The following is a 20,517-nucleotide window of genomic DNA, read 5'->3' on the forward strand; positions in this document are numbered from 1 at the left end:
GCTGCCAGGATCAGGCCCAGTCCTGGTGGTTCACATGTGCATACAAAACTGGGCTAGGCTCCCTTAGCCTGGTTTTGCAGGCCCATGTGAATAGCCTCATTGTCAACTATATGAAAAAACAGGCATTTTATGAGAGTGGCACAATTTCTGCTGAGGAATGAGAACATCACCTGGATGCTCTATAAATACTTTATTTATTTATTAGGTTTATATACCACCTTTCAATCTCAAGGCATTTTACAAAACATTTAAAAACACCACAAAACTATCAAACAGTTAAAACAATACAAATATTAAATTGGAATATACAAATCTAATTAAAAGTGTGTGTGTGTGTGTGTGTGTGTGTGCATATATATATATATAGAGAGAGAGAGAGAGAGTATATATACTCCATAACAATCAGAGTTCATGCTGGAATCATCATCTGGAAGGGCCCAAGATGTTTCACCCTCTACCACACAGACACAAATTAATGTCAAAGGGGGCATGTCATAGCAACATCACACCTTCAAAAAATAGCCTCACAACTGATTTTGGGCGACATATAGTGTTTTGATGCTTATTTTTAGAGATGACCCTCATGTCTGTATGCTTGGTGGTGGGTAACACACTGAGGGGGGAAATATTGCTAATTTTGTAAGGTAAATGAACACATAAAACTACCCTTGGTTTAAGAACACCCCTTGGGATATCGCACCCATGGCAGCATGCACTTAGATGTGGATGATCAATCAGAACTGGGGAAAGCACAGCACTGTGCGGAGATTACCACAGTGAGAAATGGCTCTCACATTAAAGATTTTTTGCCAAAGTAACCCCCACTTGGAAAATAGTGAATATCATTGGCCTAGGGAGTTGTTCCGTATAGACAAACAAAGCAATGGCTGACATCCTCCACTAAGGTTTATGAGAGAAGTTAGAAAGCTGGGGATAGTTTAATAGGGTTTTGTGAATAGGCAGTAAATAGGCTAAATTTCCATGAGGATGTGGTTTTTTTTAGGTGTGAAGTGGCCCAGTCCACTGAAGTCAATGGTACTCTAACCCTAACTCAGCGCACTGAAGTCAAATGCAGTTCTGCTGTTAGTATTCTGACAGTGTGTGTGTGTGTGTTGGGCGGGGGGTAATTTTGAGGGCAGAGGGAGCCATTTTCTGCCTGTCAGGAGGTTGAATGATGAAGAAAGGAGATTTCTGTACATTGTTCAGTTGTGTACAGTGGCTATGGGGGAGAGAAAAGGGATGCTGCTGTCCTGGCCAGGCTTACTCAGAAGTAAGCCCTTCTGAACAGAGAGGAACTTGAGCTAAAATATCCTGTCTCTTTTCACTCGTACACATCTACACAGCTAACTACTTGTGCTCTGTGCATATATTTGCATGTATATGTGTTGTATGCCTGTGCACATATTTGCATGTGTTTGCATATATTTGTGTGTGCACATGTATCTGTGCCTGTTTTGAGTTCATGTGTTTGCAGCATACACACGTTTGCATTTGTGTGCATGTGTTTCTGTTTGTGTGTTTTGTGTGTGTGCATTTTCAAATTCATTCCATATACCCAAACTGCTACAGCTTCTCCCCCACAGTGCTACTAATTACCTACCTGGCTCCCCCAACCTGTCTATTCCATGTCTCCCCCTCCCCTCCTTCCCTGAGAGTTAACATTCCATTGCTAACAGAATAGGTATTGCACTTGCAATAGACTCTACTGGCTCAGAGGTTCTCAAACCAGGGGTCCCCAACAACATAAAAGAGGGTCCCAAATAACTCAAGGGAATTTTCAGGAGCACAGAGGCCTTACCCAACATGTCCAAGGTATTGAGACAGTCAGGGATGATGGGAGGCAGACAGAGACAGAAGCCAACAACTACTTGGCTTCTCCTCCACTATCAGAGTCCGCTTTAGCACTGGCTCTGAACCTGAGAGAGGGCAGCTAGTCTTGAACTATCCTCAGATGAAGAGTCACATTCTCAGGAAGCCACGGACATAAAACCCGAGAACCCCAGGGCTGAGACTTCTGAAGATTCCTCTGAGAGGCTAGAAACTCAAACACCCAGCCCATCATCAGAACCTCTGGAGTCAGTAGAGAGTACCCTGCCACAGACTTCAGAGACAGAGACCCTTTGCACCCAACCACAAGAGTTGGCTAGGCCTGAGGCAACCCATACCTGGGCTCAAGGTTCTTCAGGCCCTAGCACTTCCCCTGCGAGTCCCCAATCTGATAGATGCTGCAGACTCAGTGAGGCCAAGCCAAACAGGAAATGCACATCTTGTGGCCAGACAATGGGAATACTCGGGGAGGAGAAGTAAGCAGCCAGCCCCTGCCAACTCAGGAATAAGGCTTAGTGTGCTCCAGGAAAGGGGCTCTCCAGACCCTTTATAAGCAGGTTCCTGAACCAGCACCAGTGCTGGAGACAACAGTTTTCACTGAGCACCACTCTCAGTCCTGCAGTCCTGAGTCCAGCCCCACTCTCATATCTTATATTCAGATACTAGAGCTTCTGAACTGCTGAGGGCTGCTGGAACCCTACTCCCTGTGTGAGAACCCAGACCTGCTGTGGTTTCCTGAGCTTGCCTGTGACGATGTGACCTCCTGCACCTCCTGGCTTGTGCACGCTACAGCTGCCTCCTGGGCTTCCTGGTGAGCCCCAGCTGGACCTCGCACCGTGGGTGCTTGACAGCCACTCACAAAGCCAACAGCAGGCACAGCAGTGGCACTTCTTTGGCTAATGGGCCGGGGAGAGTTCCCTCTCTGGAGACACTCACTAGAGCTCATCTAGTAAGTGACCAAAGAAGTGCCATCACTGTACTACCCTTGGTTTGGTGAGCAGTGGAGGATCCAGGTGGTTTTCAGCTCATGTCCCCCTGCCCAAGACTTGGAGAAGTCAGAGCAGCTCCTCACTTTATGTTCTTGAAAGTATCTCTTCCTGAATTTTGAATTAATGTGCAAGCTGAGTACAAAGAACTAGATAAGAAAACCATGTAAAAATACTGACTTCCTTTGCTTGATTCCTACTTGTGTAGATTAGAATTTTCAGCAGGTGCTGTTATAATGAGCAAGTATCTAGTGAAAATAACTTGGAGCCCAAAATTATTAGCAGTCTCAAACATAAAGCCCAGGTTTGAAAAACTAATTAGGAGCAAGCAAGCTCATCCTCATTTAAAAAGTAAATGTGCTTTATTTATCTTGGCCTAATCAAATAAATGGCTGACATCCTGGCTAACCAAATGTGTGTGCTCCTAACATCAGTAAAGCACTAGCCGCATTGCATTTTGCTAGACTGCTTGACCCACGGCAATGTGTTTCTGGCCTACACATCATCAGGATGTCAGCCAGTAGCTTTAAACTTGGCAGGGGGCAGGATCACATAGCTTTATATATTATGTTAGGTTGTCACAGTATCAAAAAGCTTGAGAATCCCTGCACTAGCTGGCTCCCTGTTAAGAGTACTGGCAGATGTGTCAGCATTTTGGCTTCATTGTCAAATCAGCCATGTTCTGTATAACTTTTCCAGGTCTTGCTAGCCATAGGTTTTAATGGGACAGTAGTTTGAACTACTGCACAAAACTTCCCCTCCTGCACAAGCCTAAACAGAGTATGTCTGTCATTTTCACCAAATATGAAAGAGATATATGATATACTTGTCTAAATTTTGGACAGAAAGCATAGATGTGTTGATTTTAGCACTTTTTAACTTGCTGTACTTGTGGCAATTTTCATCAGATTGCTTTGGAATTAGATATATTTGTGGACTTTGTCTAGTAGGCCACACATGCCATGTTTCACATTATTAGCTCAACAAATGTCATATTTATAAGCAATACACTTTTGAGGCTTATAATTGCTGATTTATTTTTATTTTTTATTTTTGCTACTCAGATTAACTAAAGGGGCACTTTAATTCAGTTGAGATGTTTTCTTACTGTAGCTGTTCAAGATCTGTGCATTCAGCTGCAGTTGTGTTGAAAGAAGTATCATCTTGCCTGACATTCACACACACAAATAATCCCCTGCCCCATTGCTGCTTCTAGCATAATGTATTTCTTTTGCGGCATTGTCTGTCAGTGATTAATCTTTGCTCATCTCACAGACTTATCACCTGGAACTGTATGTTTACGATTGTTTTCTGGAGATTTAATGATAGTTGAAGCAAGTATCAGCTATTACACCGACATGGAAGAAATTGGCAACTTGCTGGCTTCTGCAGCAAACCCCGTGGAATTCATGTGTCAGGTAACATGTTAAAGCAGCTTCTAATGGGGCAGAAATGAGAGCTTAATTGTTTGCATATTAACATCATTGTTACATTCACGATAGATCCCCAGCTGGACTGGTAGACTTGAGGCTTGTTTACACAACCATTTGGAGGGGCAGGGGCAAGCTCTTACCCCATCAGTAGCACGTGAGCAGAACCTCCATTTTGGTTCACAAACTCAGGAAACAGATGAGCAAGGCATCTGTGGCTGTCCTCCCATTGGCCACCAAGGAGCAAGTGGCGGACCCAGCCCTGCCAAAGCAGCTGCAACTTCAGAATCATAGCATGTGCTTTGCAAGGGAGTGGGTCCCATGCTGATGGCTGCTATGGTTGTAGATTTCTATGATTGCCATGTGGGGAAGGGCAAGATGCCATTTGACTGGGTAGAAGAGCCACATGAGTTCTCACAGCCATAGAATCAAAATAAGTGAGCTTTCTACCTCTACCCTCAGTGAAAAGCTGGGTTACCTTGCTTTGAGCAACCTGGGTTGGAGGCATTTGTGTGGGTTGTGATGATCATACAAATCAGGGTAGCCCAGCTCCTACCCTGATTGTAATGGTTGTGTGAACCAGCCTATGTTCTTCTGTGATATCATTCAGTGTGACAATAGAATAAGTCTCTTTGGGTAGCTCCAGATACCAGCTTGGCTGCTGCATTTGCAGTCTCTGGACTATGTACAAAGGTAGCCCAATGTAGAGTGCATTTCAGTAGTGGAGCCTGGATGTTACCAGCATATGCACCACTCTTTTAAGGTCATTTGTTATTTCTCTATGCAAACCACTTTGGAAACTTTTATTGAAAAGCAGTATATAAACATTTGTTGTTGTTTATCTTGAAAAATAGATGTAGCTGGAGTATCAGCTGAAGCTGATAAAAAAGCATTCCTGACCACTGCCTTAACCTGAGATTATCAGGGAGAGGTTTGAATCCTGAAGTACTCCCAAACTACATACCTGATCTTTCAGAGGGAGTGTAACTCCATCCAGAACTGGCAGATCTAAAGCACTTCCTAAGTTCCGACCTCCCACAATGAGTACCTCCATCTTGTTTGGATTCAACTTCAGTTTGTTGTCCCTCATCCAGACCATTACTGACTCCAGACAAGCATTGAGGTTAAGCCATTTCCTGATGAAGCTGATATGGAGAAATAGATTTGGGTGTTGTCAGCATATTGATAATATTCTGCACCAAATCTCCTGATGATCTCTCCAAGTGGCTTCATGTAGATGTTAAAAAGCATTAGAGATAGAATGATAATATCCTGCACCAAATCTCCTGATGATCTCTCCAAGTGGCTTCATGTAGATGTTAAAAAGCATTAGAGATAGAATGGAGTCCTGTGGGACTCTCCCTCTGAACAGCAACGATCTCGAAGCAACACCTTCTGGAGTCTATCGGAAAGGTAGGAGCAGAATCACTGCAAAGCAATGCCTTCTGCTCCCAACCCCCTCAGGTGGTCCAGAAGCATGGTCAATGGTATTGAAAGCCACCGAGAGATCCAAGAGGACCAATGGAGGACCAAGAGGACCAATGGACGACCACTAGAAAGAACTTGTCCCATAGCATCACAATTATGCATACATTTGCTCCATTTGAAAATTATACTGGAAGGGATGGGTTTGCCTAGTGATTGAAGAAAGGGATTGCTGATTGCTATAGAGAGGTGAGAAAGTGCTAGTCAACAGGCAGTAGACCTCCTTGGTAGTGGGAAACGTAGACCAGAGGAACTGGTAGAGCTGAATATGGTCTTGGTTAGCAGAAACAGGCTATGGGGAGAAGGTGAGCTGGAGAATCTAGTAGAAGTTGGTTTGATGGTGTTACTGCTAAAATTGGGGGGGGGGGTGAGGGCTTATTTCATATGCCATCACAGAATCTTCCAGGCAGAGTTGCTTTTGTTTCTTCTTGCCTCATGTGGTACTGACCCCAGTCTGTATCGGCCACATCTGCTGCCTCTGGTCTCTTTAGCTCTTATCTGCCGGCTCCAGAATTTGACATCCCTAGCTACAGACTGGTTTAGAGTCATGCCAAGACCACCTGACAGAACCACAGGATCAAGTAGAATCTGGGGGTCTGGCTGAACCTGCCCTCAAATACTTCTTCAATTTGAACTGAGAATAGTTGTATGGCCTTATCTAACCATGATGTCCTGAGACACCCCAAGTGTTTTCCTCAATACAGTTACCTGAACTTGGGGCACTGAAGGGTTGTGTGACAGTAACTACAGGTACAACTAAACAGAAGCTATTCACCATAATATGCGGGCTTCTTAATTATTCTTAAATTCAAACAAAGAATGGAGGAATTATCTTGTACCTCTCTGTTTCCATGTGATCATGTAGGATGCGATACAAATTATATTTCAATACAGATCTTCTCTCCAGACCTTTTTTACTGTGTAAATTAAAACATAGAAAGACAAAATTGCAACAAAGATCGGACGTTTTGACGTATATACATCAGCTTCAGTAGTCTGAGAGGTCTGGAGAGAAGTATTGTAGCAGATCCATCATGCATATTGCGTTGCCATTATATCAACTAATTCAATACAGATTGATTTCCTGCACTAACTTGTATTTAGAAGCAGTGTCCCAAAAGGCAACTTAGACTGCCTCATATTTATCATTCTCTGATTCCCAAGGGTTCATTTCAGGATTTTATAATCAACCATATTAAAAATGTATGCAGAGTTATTTTCTACCACCTGACAAGTCACCAACACTTAATGTGCATTGGTTCAATCAATATTGCTTCATTTGGCTTAAATTAATGTTGGTTAAGGAACTCTGAAAATTTACAAATACTTAACCAAAAGGGATTACTTTTTTACACTCTTGAGATTTCAAAATGATGAACAAACGCTTTTACTTTACACTTTCAAAATCTATTCTAATTTTTCTGGTTTCCTTCTTGTATTCAGGCATTTAAAATAGTACCTTACAACATAGACACTCTCGACAAAATTCTGACAGAGTCATTGAAGAAGAACCTTCCTGCAAGTGGTTTGCATCTCTTAGGGATCAACCAGCTAGAAGAAGAAGACATTACAACAAGTGAGTGTGATTGTGGTTTGAAAAATACTCTGTGAATACTTAAAATCTGAAAATAAATGAAAATAATCATACCACATTTTCTGGAAAAGCATTATAGAGTTCATGGAGAAAAGATGGGAGAATATCAGTTTGACATGCCTGAATGTCCCACACAATACAAGCCAAATGCTTGTTCTAGCTAAGCTGTTTGGTTCTCCACAAGGCTTTTAAAAAGGAAAATTCAGAACTGCACAATGGTACATGAGTGTAATTTACATGTGTGGCATGTGCCACTACAACATACACCTGTGTGTTTTCCTTGCCTGTGCACACATACTTTATGGCCTAGAGTCACATTTCATAACATATAGAAGCCTACATAGAGTGGGAGAAAATCCTCAGAACTGGGAATTTGACAGCACTGTTGAAGAAGAGTTTTATATTCATTGCTGAAAACTGAGGGGAGTAGCTGTGAAGTCTGTGGGAAATGTCTTTGGCAGGGGAAAAGAAATGGGTACACTTGATTAAGGTCTGGGTTCTAGAGGAGCCTGGACTACTCACTTAATTTTTCTCATGGTTCTGAGTCATTTTTTACATGCTCTAACATAAAACAACTTTCTCATTACTTGAATTTTTGAACTGCACAAATGTTCGTTTAGAACTGCATGTTTTGTGGCTAGTTGCACATAAAAAAGACCCCAATTCTTCATTAAACAAACATAGTTGAGAGCAAAGGGCCATGTCTAGGAACAGCAGGGTTAAGCAGATGTGAAGATTTTTTCAATGACCTTCTTTAATGCACAATAAAAGTTTAAATGCACATTAAAGAAGGTCATCGAAAAAGCTTTGCAGTGTGGAAATGCATATTTCATCGCCCTTATACCATCTTAAACAGATGTGTATAAAAATGTATTCTGCTATTAAAATCTAAATCTGAGATGAAGCTCAGCTGTGAAACCTGCCAATGTTAGGCTTAACTCTAAAATATGAAAAGTACAATATGGTGCATTAACTGTTCTTTAGTAGGATTGCCAATGGTATCTAGCAGCCCTTGTTACCTTTCCCAGATGTTATGCTAAACCATGGTTTAAGGCTTAGCATTACAATTGCAAGCTTTGGCCTTGGACTCCACCATATGAGGGGAGGAAGAATTGCAACTTCCAGTCTTGGTTTAAAACAAATTGAGATTTGCCACTGCACCTAGTGGCAGATCCTGGCTTCTTCTAACCATAGTTTGGGAACATGCCAGAGTATCAAACTCAGATTCAGTAAAGTCCCAAATGTAAATCAAGATGGCCCAGTTCTCTGTCCATGGAAATAGAATAACCAAGGAGATGCTCGAAGTGGTGATGAAAGCATTTCGGGGCAGGGTCTTCCATATACCAACCCAGAAACTTATGAAGCTGCTGGTCAGTTTTCTGGACTTTGATAGCCATTTGTTTTAACCTCTTGTGGGGAATGCTCACTCATCTTTGCATGGTCTATGGTTCTCCTCCCTCTTGAATTATCATTTGAAAGGAGTCTTTCCCAAACAGTGTAGACTTTGTCTTGACAGAAATGTTTATTTTTACTTCTGTGCATTTTATAAAATAGGAAGCACACGTTTCTGCATAATCTGTAGCCAGGGTTTTATACACTTGCCTTGGACTCCCACACTCGGTACATTGTGCACCAATGAGACACAAATTTTTTATTCGGTGGGGAGGGATGCAGATCAAACCTGCATTTAGTTTGAACAACTCTGCTGCCATTACAGGTATATCACATTTTCAGTACATGTACATATTTTTTGGTAAGGCCAGGGTTGGTTAATCCTATAGGCTTACTAGTGGGGTTCACTCTGATACTAATACTTCTCAATAGTGTAATTATGTAAAAAAGTGGTGGAAGAATACTGGACTCTAAGGGGTTCAGGGCAATGACAGTGGTTAAAACAAAGGACTCAAAGGCAGGGGAGGCTTCTGAATGGGGTATTTCCAAGATTACAAAAGGCAGAGAGTATGACAGTTAATTTTCTAACAAGAGGAGCTGAGTGGGCCAGGTGGTAGTCCCTGATATGGAAACAAAACAGATGGGGGTCTAGGTATGCCAGTTTGATCAATAATAAGGAGTTGTTCTGCAATCCCATTGCATTAAGGAGGGACTGGGTAGTCTGTTCTGAGGCTCCTTTGTCCTAGAACCTTTGCTTGACTGGCTGACAATCTTCAACAAGAATGCAAGAGCACTGGATGTGTTTCCCACTTTTCCCAGGTTGGTAGCTTTGAAACACAAGCTTCTGTCTACAAACAGGGTCCTTCCAGATGGCAATAAATTGCACAATGTGAGAAGCTAATGTGTAATTTTCAAGTGTGAGTTTACTTACCCTCCACACACTCCTGCTGGTTTCTTTCATCCTTTCCAGCTTGAATTCATGCTTTGTTCAGATGCTGAGCTAGGGCCTCAAACTATTTTGACATCTGACAGGGTGAAGCAGGGAAGTTATAATTGCAGAGAACTATGCTGTGCATTATCTCCAAAATCCCACACCATTGGGTTCATTGTAAACCACACCATTGGGTTCATTGTAAATTCACTAATTGATTTGGGTCAAAGGAGCTGTCCTGCCCTTTGCAAATTAATTTACATAGACTGCTAAATTGATAGTGCTGATGCATATTTAAATTAATATCCCCACTCCTTTGTGGATAACCCTTTGACCTCTTTCTTAAATTAGCTTGCATTTGAGTTAGTTAATACTGAACAAATACTACTGACATAGACTAGTGGTTTTCAAATTGAATTCTGGGAAACTCTGAGGTTCCTCAGAAGCACGTCAGGGTTCCTTAATGACAAGATCAGTAAAGGCAGGCAAGCTTCTCTGAAAGACAGCTTGCTCACCACTACTAGCCTTTCTCTGCAATGTGAAGCCAAAAAGGAGTGTTGCATGTGCACTCCTAGTTTGCATAGTGCACTCTTAGTTTGCATAGTGTGACAGTGAAAATCAGGAGACACAGAAAGCATGAACACTCAGTCCACAAGGGGACTAACACATGTCCTAGAATCCTTAGCAACATGCAGGCATTTTATAGCAGTTGAATAATAATTATTATTTTTATTTTATTTTATTTTATTTTCAATTTCAACAAGAAGTTCTCAAAGCAGTATACATAGAAAAATAGTAAGAAGATGGTTTGCTATTCCCAAAGGGCTCCCAGTCTAAAACTATTAATTAGTGCATGTCATTGTGGCAAGGTTACTGTAAAGTAGCAAGTTTCAAAACTATTGTATGGTGTCCCTCAGGGCTCCGTATTGTCTCTGATGTTGTTTAACATCTACATGAAACTGCTGGGAGAGATCATCACGAGATTTGGTGCAGGGTGCTATCAGTATGCTGATGACACCCAAATCTATTTCTCCATGTCAACATCATCGGGAGAGGGCATAAGCTCCCTAAATGCCTGCTTAGAGGCGGTAATGTGCTGGATGAGGGATACCAAACTGAGACTGAATCCATATAAGACAGAGGTACTCATTGTGCAGGGTCGACACTCTGGAGATGAGTTTGATCTGCCTGTTCTGGATAGGGTCACACCCCCCAGAAGGAACAGGTACACAGTCTGGGGGTGCTTCTGGATCCAAGCCTCTCCCTGGTGTCCCAGGTTGAGGCAGTGGCCAGAAGTGCCTTCTATCAGCTTCAACTGATATGCCAGCTGCGTCTGTTTCTTGAGATAAATGACCTCAGAACAGTGGTACATCTGCTGGTAACCTCCAGATAATCTCCGGTAATCTCTAGATTACTGCAATTCGCTCTATGTGGGGCTGCCATTGTGTGTAGTCCGGAAACTACAATTGGTACAGAATGCAGCAGCCAGGCTGGTCTCTGGGTCATCTAGGAGAGACTATATTACTCCCGTTTTGAAAGATCTACACTGGCTGCCGATAAGTTTCCAGGCAGAATACAAGGTGCTGTTTATAACTTATAAAGCCCTAAACGGCTTGGGCCCTGGGTATTTAAGAGAACGTCTTCTTCATTATGAACCCCACCACCCATTGAGATCATCAGGAGAGGTCCGTCTGCAGTTGCCACAGGCTCATTTGGTGACTACTCAGGAACGGGCTTTCTCCGCTGCTGCCCCAAAGCTTTGGAACATGCTCCCTGCTGAAATAAGAGCCTCCCCATCTCTGACAACTTTTAAAAAGTCTTTAAAGATGCATCTATTCACCCAGGCTTTTAATTAAATATTGTTTTAATAGTTTTAACATTGTTTAAAATGTTTTAAGGTTTGAATTGTTGTAGTGTTTTAACTTTTGCTGTATCATTTACTTTATTTTAACAGGTGTTTTAATTTTTGTTGTCATTTATTTTAACTAATGTTTTAACTTTTTCTGTTTGTTTGCTTGCTTGCTTTGTTGTAAATCACCCAGAGACGTGAGTTTGGGGCAGTATAAATTTTTTAGATAGATAGATGGATAAATAAATAAATATTGATCCAGACTATTTCTTCTGTATCATTTGCTAGTGTGCTCATCACCCACTGGCAAAGCTGATACTACACTGGAAGTTTTCTTTGTCTTTTATTTTTTCAGGCCAGAGGGATGAAGAGCTGCCAACTCTGCTGCACTTTGCTGCAAAATATGGGCTGAAGAACCTCACAGCCCTGTTGCTTACATGTCCAGGAGCCCTGCAAGCTTACAGTGTTGCCAATAAGTTAGGACACTATCCCAACAACATTGCAGAGATACACGGCTTCAAAGATCTCCGACAGTTTATTGATGAATATGTGGTAAGAGGGACTGTTTGCCTTCTACTTACCCAAATTGTATCCTGTTGGCAGTAGGCTGTGATAGAGGGAGAAGTATTGAGATTCCTAAAGCTTAACTGCATGATTGAGAGTCCCAATGCTATACTTAGCAGTTTTATCTCTCAAAAAGTGATAACAGAGCTGAATGCACTCCCCATTCTCCAGAGGATGAAGATAGGTTTCCCATGAACACCTGTCTCATAAAAAGGCCATTCTGATAACAGAATAATAACGTGACAGAGAGATCCTGAGAACACCTCCCCAGAACTATTTAGATGTCAACCTGTAAAATTAGGACTTGGAGATATCCGCAAGTGAGCACTGTGATGTTTTAGGTTTTATATGAAGGAAAATATCTCATTTGGACTATGTTTGACACATTCCCAGGTACGCAGAGGAATGGGCAAATGCAGGGGCACTGTGGTTTGTTAGTGTGATTTTGTGGTGGGCTGGTGTCTTCATGGACCAGGGCAGATATGGAAGATGCACCTACTGTTCTGCTTTCCTGGAATTTTGTAGGTACAATGTCCATCATAGTTCTCTATAGTGATTATCTCTATGTTCCACCTAAACAAAAATCCACGAGGTATAGAGGTGCATTGTTGCAAAGGAAAGGGGATGTGTGCATATGTGGGTCAAAAAGAGGACTAGATGAACTCTTTCATGTTGGAGAGGACTTGGCATTAAACTACTAAAAGCAAACCATGAAAGAGTGTAGGCATAGCAAGAGCAAGAGCAGGTGAGGACAGAGTTGTTTCATTCAGGATGGTACAGGGAACATGCACAATAAGCAATATCCCTTAACATAAGCACTTTGAAGGAAAAGGAATGGGTTCTGTACAACCCATGTGCAATATGCAAAAAGAAAAAGAAAGAAAGAAAAGTCTGAAGCATCTGTGTAAGAGTTGTGTAGGCCTCTTAGCTTTTCCTGACACATACACAACATTTTTCTTGTACAGATAATATCTTCATATGGGAAAAGCATGTCCACCATTGTATGAAGGGCGGCATAAACGTTTGTGATTGAGTGTATCGGGCATACAAATTCTAAGCCTATGACAATTATTTAAAAGTCTGGAACAGTGTTTTCAAGCTGCATTCCAGGGATTCCTGGGGTACCTCAGGAGCTTATCAGGAGATTAAAGTAAAGTTGTGCCATCGAGTCGCTGTCAACTCCTGGCGACCATAAAGCCATGTGGTTTTCTTTGGTAAAGTACAGGAGGGGATTACCATTGCCATCTCCCACACAGTCTGAGATTGTTCCTTTCAGCATCTTCCTATATTGCTGCTGCCCAATATAGGTGTTTCCCGTTGTCTGGGAAACATACCAGCAGGGATTCGAACCAGCAACTTCCTGCTCCCTAGGCAAGTTACTTCTCCACTGTGCCAGATCACTAATGGTGGACAGGTTTCCACAAGACAGCATGCCTGCTACTGTTGATATTCCTGTATTATGTACATTCCAAACATCTACTGAAGTTTCGCCTCTGCCTTTTTGTTTTGTTTTGTTGAAGGAAGAAAGTTCTGAAAACCACTGATCTTTGACTATAAACTAATTCAGAGGGTAGCTGTGCTGCATTGTTGGTACCACTGACAGTGCCATTGACCTGAAGACACAAATTGTCCTCATATCTGGAATAATTAGTGCTAATGGCAACTTTCCCTATTTAGCTGCGGGGGGATGATCCATATCAGGACCACAAGGTGGGGGCGGGGGGAGGGAAATGTCAAAGTTCCCTCTCTTTGACATGGTCCTTTATCTAGATGGCAGCCCTGCAAACCTGCTCTTTGTTTGATTATATTTAAACACCCAGACCCCAATAATACGATCAGTGAATTGTCTAGTTGTTTCTGCATGCTGGGCAACTGAGTGACTTCCTGAAGCACAGAACATCTAATTTACACCCAGTCTGGTCAGTTTGCTTTAGAGCACTGAAAGATACTTGTATGACTTAAGCATAATTGTTGGACAACAATTAACCATTTGTGGCGATCCAGGATGCCGCTTATGGAAGTGTCAGTCATCATGGTTACAGTGCTTTTCCCTTCACACAAAGGGTGCCATAACTGTGAGTGGCCAGCTGGAGGGAGTGAGTGGCAGTGCTGGGGTGGGACTTCCTCCCTGGTTTTGGCAGTGTAAGCATGAGGAATAACACTGCCAGGAATAACACCTAAAGACGGCTCAAGACAAAAGTAATTTAGAATGAAAATCAATTTCAGCTTCCATGTAAGTTGCAACTTTGCATATTGAGCATTTCCCCACTTGTGCACTGAAATACATGACAATCCACCTTTATCAATAAGGTGGGACAACAGCACAATTCTGCTTCCATGGCAACACCCTCTCTCCATCACTTTCCTCCATCCCTCCCCAACATCCATTCAGTATGAATGGGCCATCCTGAAAATGCTAACACTGGGGAGGGACATGCATCCCACTGATTCAGTAGCAGTCACTCACTATTCCTTTAAAGGGAAGTCTATTTTTTCCCTTTCTTCTAGGAGACTGCTGACATGCTGAAAAGTCACATCAAGGAGGAGCTGATGCAGGGTGAAGATGATGGCTCTGCTTATGAGTCCATGGCACACCTTTCCACTGACCTGTTGATGAAATGTTCTCTGAACCCTGGCTGTGATGACGAGCTCTACGAATCCATGGTTGGCTTGGTTCCCAGTGCCGCAGATGACTTGTGTATGTATAGAGTTCATTTTGCTGTGAAATTCTATGTTTACAATATGCTAAAATTGTAAATTTCCTCCCCCAATTTTGTCATCATGTTTGTAGGATAAGAAGTTGGGAGCATTTTGGCAAGGGCAGGCGTGGCCATTCACAAAACTCTTTCCACATGTGGCAAAGGCAAAAAGGACTTTTTCTGGCGGGAAGGCTTGGGTCAGGCTCCTTTTGACGCAATCCAGCTCCCTTTGGCTTGCTCCCCTTGCTGGAGCTCCAGCCATTGTCGGGGCTTTCCAGGCCTGAAGCAAGGCAAGTGGCACATTGCCCATCCTTCCTGCCTTCCTTCCCTTACTTGTGCAAGGCCAGCTCCCTGAAGGTGGAGTGAGCCCTGCTGCCTGGCTAGCTGGAGCGCCTGGCACACCAAGATGCTGCCAGCACTGCCTGCACCCCCCCCCTTGTTGCCTTTGGGGAGTTGGGTGGGAAAGGGTGCTGGCATAGGCACAGGCTCAGTTGGGGGCGTGTGGAACGCCTTTCCCTTGTCCCCCTTCCAGATACCTATAAGGGCAGGGATGTGAACAGAGGCAAAGTGTGGGGGTAAATTTACCAGCAGTGGACATCACAATCCTGAGTGTTGGCAAACATCATGCTTTCTGCCCACAAGGTGCCAGAGTGAGAGCAGGATGCATTGTCTTACTCTGTTGCATGAAGACACCACATAATCACCTAGCCAAATCAGAGTGAGGGCAATGCTTCTTACCTTCATGCTGATGCCTTTGCGTTGTGGAAATGGCAGCTGCCAGTAACCTGGAGCACTATCTCTGCCAATGATTGTACTGCGAAACATTGGTAGAACTGGTGAAAAAGGTGAGTGGGGCTTTCTTGAAATCTTTTCTCCTGAACCCCCAACTTTCAAGTGAAAAAGTTCTGCAAAGAATATTCTACTCAACTCTAGCATAAACAGAGTATTGTGCTGACTTGCCACGAAAGTGTAGTACAGAAGGTGGGGGAGGCAAAATTGTTGCAATTTGACGTCAGTAAAAGTCTTTCCAGATGGTGATTTATTCTAACATGATCGCTGAGTCTTACTGAAGATTTTGCAGTGGATCTCGACAATGTTCTCCATATTCCATAACTTTGTTGCACAGTCTGCATGACAACCTGCACTTGTGTTTTTTTCATATTTATTCCAACTAGATCACGGAAAATAAAAAGCTTGTGCAAGGAGGAAATGTGTGCACAGACCATAGTCTTGTAGAGGAGTGGTTATCTGCACAGGTGTATGGGAGGGTGGGCTCTCAAAGATATACTTCTGCATACCCTTTCACTTCTCCACCTGAGCACCCCTTTGCTTCAAGGCACAGGCACACTTTTCTTTCAGTTCTCATCTTGTGCTGTCCTTTTGTGAGATTTTTAAAAGGTTAGTTTGCTCAATATTATCTTTTGATTCCTATCTGAATCCTTTAAAAATTTAAAGGAGAATTAGAAACATTGTTCCTGTCCAGTTAGGGCAGGAAAATATCCATCTGAAATCCTGGAGAGTTGCAGCATAGACAGTATTGACCTAGATGTACCAATAATCTGGCTCTGTGTAAGGTAGCTTCCTATGTAGCCTAATAGCATTTTAAAAAGAAAAAGGAAGAAAATGTGATTTCAACATCACAATAATGCATTTTAACTCAGAAGTAAGTCCCATAGCAAGGCATTAAAGGGGAGCTATTGGGCAGAGAGGAAAGGGGAACAATTTAGCAGGATTTCAGAAACTGATTTATGAAGTGATCAGCAACAATGCCCAGAGAACCAGGAGAAACTGAAAGCCACATGAAACATGGTTTCTTCCCTTCCAGATTTCTTTCTGTGGGGGAATACTGCAGAAGTTCAGTAAATGGGAAATATACAACAGTGCAACAACAACACAAAATTAAATTAAAAACATTAAATTCCTGCTTTCTGTGCATGCACACCATTGGAGGGGAGACAACAGTGGGAGAGAACCACCAACCTGGAGTCTTCTCACAGCAGGATGATCTAGTGCAGGCATCCCCAAACTGCGGCCCTCCAGATGTTGCTGAACTACAACTTCCAGCATACCCAGCCACAAAACATTGTGTCTAGGGATGCTGGGAGTTGTAGTTCAGCAACATCTGGAGGGCCGCAGTTTGGGGATGCCTGATCTAGTGTAAGAACTGCTAGTTATAGATACCCACCAAGTTATAGATTCCACAACCAGTTCATTGTGGAAGCTAGTGCCAAAAGGCCCTTTGTCTGGAAATACCTGGAGACTGAGGAAGACTGTGCTTTATTCTTGGTACTACAAAAGAGCTCTGATCCAGAAATCTTCATGATCATAGTTCTGCTTCACAGTCCTTCTGCCTCCATGCTGTTTTTCAATTTCTGGTGCATTCATATATGTTTAGTAATTTGCTCCGTTTAAAATGCTGCTGTTTATGACCTTTTTGAATCTGTTAACCACGTTGACTTAATCATGAACTTCTTTCTAAACTGTGGTACATACATTGTGAGCTTTTATTATAGGCTGCTTCTGTACAGCAATAAAGTGCAGAATATTCAAAGCTTTTGTTCAAGTTCCAAGTGCAATCTTACTCCCTATCCGCATGCTGCTGCAGGCTGCAATGCTACTTCCTAGCATGATCTTAGCCTCTGCACACATGCTGAGCAGGGGCCTCATGCAATTTTTGTCAGCTAGCTCTTGCATTCAGAGAAGAACTCATCCTTTTCCTCAGTTGCCACAAAAGTGGCAATGAAAAGAGGCAAGTTATTTTTGGGATACTAGAGCTGGCTGTCAGGTGGCATGTAGAAAATTGTACAAGGTCCCTGCTCGGAGTGCATACAGAGGATAAGATTGTTCTAGGAAGTAGAAGCACGTGTATGGCAAGTAAGATCATGCATGGAACTTAAGCAAAAGCTTGGAATATCTTGCATTTTATTGACGTATGGGTGTGGCCATAATTGTTGTAAATAACCTCCAGTATTCCTGAAGGGGTTTTACCTTTCTGACATCCCCCTTAGCTCCTTTTTGGAAATTCCCAATTTTGAAATGGAATAACATATTGGCTGTAATCATTTTGGACTTTCTGGACAATTTTCCACTCATGTTGATTATATTTGAGAGCAGTATGGTCACTGTTCCAGGTGATTTAACAGCACTTACGTCTCACACATGATTCCCTCCGTACCACTTAGAAACAAAAAGAGTTGCCCTTCCTTTTGGTCAGATGACTAAATGTAGTAAGCAGAGGCGTAACTATAGGGGGGGCAGGGGGGCCATCTTTTCGGGTCACATGGGGGGCGCCGCCATGACCAAAAAAATTTTAAACAATTTTTTTTTAAAAAAATACAAATTTCTCCTGCTCAGTGCAGCAGCGCTGCAGCAGTCAAGGGAGCGCGTTGGCGCCCCCTCCCCCACGAGCGGTCCCTTCCGCACCATCTGCGGCCCCCCCCATTGCTTTGCTGGCGGCCAGTCAGTGGCCTGGCTTGGCGGCAGGCGCCGCGGCGGGCGCCTTTCATGCTGCTCACTGTGCCTGCCCTTGGCTGAGGCTCGCTCGCTCGCTCCGTCGCTCGCTTAGTCTGGAACAGCCAGAAAGAGGCCCTCTAGTGGCTTGCTAGCCAGAGGGTCTCTAGTCAGTGACGCACGCATGTGCAACTCGGACGGTGTGTCGTGTCGCGCTGTGCACGCGTGTGGTGCGTCTGTCCTCCTCTGTTCGCCTGCACGTGGTGGTGCGGTCGCCGTCGTGGAGGAAAGCGTGGTTGCAGGGGCTGGGGCTGCACTGCAGCAGGCGCAGGCAGGACGACGAGGACACACACGGACACCCGGCACGGAAGAAAGGATTCGGCGGCGGGTGGGTGGAAGCAGCAGACCAAGTGTCAGGGTGAGAAATTGAATGAGTTGCAAAAACTACAGAAGCCACATGTGGGGGAAAAACATATTAAAGAATCAGGCTTTTATTTAGCTGCCCAACTATGGTTCTCAGATGCCTAACAGGTGTTAATGTTTGCATTATACGCTCCTCTCTCTGCCCCCAAAGAAAGAAAAACAATCATAAAGATTCTTTGGCACTCAATCTTAAATGCATGCATGTATATGGAACTGAGAGTCAATTCCCACAGCCTGGGTAGTACAGCAGTGTGAGTTGACTCAAGTAGTGTAACATATCTGCCTGTGCATTGTTACAAGGTGTTTCAAGAGAGTTTTACCATGAGTTCTGCTTGCTGGCATGCTCGTTTTTGCACTGTGAAAGCTTGCCTTGTGATCTCAGTTTACGCTGAAGTGCTCCTATAACAGCTCCATCTCAGAAAAACCTGCAGTGTTAGCTTTAACAAGTGCCTGTGGTATCCTGCTAAAGACACAAAGTTTGGCAAGAAAAATGGGGGAGGGGGTTATATGCCAGGACCTTTGGAAATTGTCTCTTGCTTGTGAGGAAAAACCTAAGTATAATGTAGTGTGTTTCATCATTGCATCATAATTCTGTTGTTTGAGATACAGGCCAACTCCACAGGGTTGTTGCTTGTGAGGAAAAACCTAAGTATAATGTGGTGTGTATCATCATTGCATCATAATTCTGTTGTTTGAGATACAAGCCAACTCCACAGGGTTGTTGGTTGTGAGGAAAAACCTAAGTATAATGTGGTGTGTATCATCATTGCATCCTAATTCTGTTGTTTGAGATTCAAGCCAACTTCACAGGGTTGTTGTGAGGAAAAAACACATGTGTGTCAGTCAGATGTATGCTGGGGGGCGGCGGCAGGGGGGGGCACGGCGGGGGGGGGCGCAGTTTCAGTGCTTGCCCCGGGCGCTGTTTTCCCTAGTTACGCCTCTGGTAGTAAGATTTCTTTTAAGCAGTTAAAGGCCTTAATTAAGTTGTTTTAAATTGGTATTTATATTTGTATCTCTGTTTTAATTGTTTTTAATGTTTTCTGTTTTAATTGTAAACCGTCCTGAGCCATTTCGGAAGGGCGGTATATAAATCAAATAAATAAATAAATAAAAAACCCTTCCTGTTGGTAAGTTCGGCTCATTTCATTGCTTCCTGCTGACCAGACAACAGGATTTGTGATGAATAAACTGTTAATGACATTGCCCAAATGTTAGAGTGTTGGACTAGGACTGGGAAGACCCGAGTTCAAATCCCCATTCAACCATTAAAACTCACTGGGTGACTCTGTGCCAGTCATGTATCTCAGCCTAACCTACCTCACAGGGTTGTTGTGAGGATAAAAATAACCATGTACACAACTCTGAGCTCCTCAGAGGAAGAGTGGGATATAAGTGTAAAAATAAATTTAAAAATTCTGTTTCCTAGGGAAGTGAGGCTCTTTGACATTTCCCCCTGACCCCTGTGATAATAGAAACGAACATTGGATAAGCTGTTCAATGCGGTTTAATGGGTTATTTGTCACTCCTCTTTCAGCTGTGCTCAACACAAAGCAGTAATTCAGATGGAACCCGCGAGGAGGAAATGTTTAATGTTGTAGAGAACCTCTGTTGAACAGGATTTAGCTTTGAGTAAACATTTTAGATGAATGCTGGCCACAATTAAGGGCACTGCAGGATAATATATCTTCTGCACTATATTAAATGTTGTGTGCTCGCTCAGTTGCAGTTCTGCTTCCAGCTAATTGGGGTTACTCCCCACAATTAGCTTGAAGCAGAATTAAAACTGAGGGGCCACATAAGAAGCAATGCCTTGATAGCACTGAAGAACACCAGCTGTGAAAGCAAGCCGGAAACAGGAGAGATATACAGGTGAAACTCGGAAAATGA

The 20,517-nt window shown here is 43.1% G+C and overlaps 1 protein-coding gene across 3 annotated transcripts in view; it reads left to right on the forward strand.

Annotated features, from left to right (window-relative positions):
• PIK3AP1 (phosphoinositide-3-kinase adaptor protein 1) overlaps positions 1 to 20,517 on the forward strand; it is a 91,633-nt gene that overhangs the window by 32,084 nt on the left and 39,032 nt on the right. For all 3 annotated transcript variants that reach the window (XM_053305757.1, XM_053305759.1, XM_053305758.1), the window contains 4 exons: positions 4,089 to 4,231; positions 7,172 to 7,304; positions 11,850 to 12,046; positions 14,567 to 14,756. In XM_053305757.1, the coding sequence (XP_053161732.1) occupies positions 4,089 to 4,231; positions 7,172 to 7,304; positions 11,850 to 12,046; positions 14,567 to 14,756 (663 nt within the window). The remainder of the gene's footprint in view (positions 1 to 4,088; positions 4,232 to 7,171; positions 7,305 to 11,849; positions 12,047 to 14,566; positions 14,757 to 20,517) is intronic.

The sequence above is a fragment of the Hemicordylus capensis genome, chromosome 3, assembly GCF_027244095.1.
Source record: "Hemicordylus capensis ecotype Gifberg chromosome 3, rHemCap1.1.pri, whole genome shotgun sequence".
Classification (NCBI taxonomy): Eukaryota; Metazoa; Chordata; class Lepidosauria; order Squamata; family Cordylidae; genus Hemicordylus; species Hemicordylus capensis.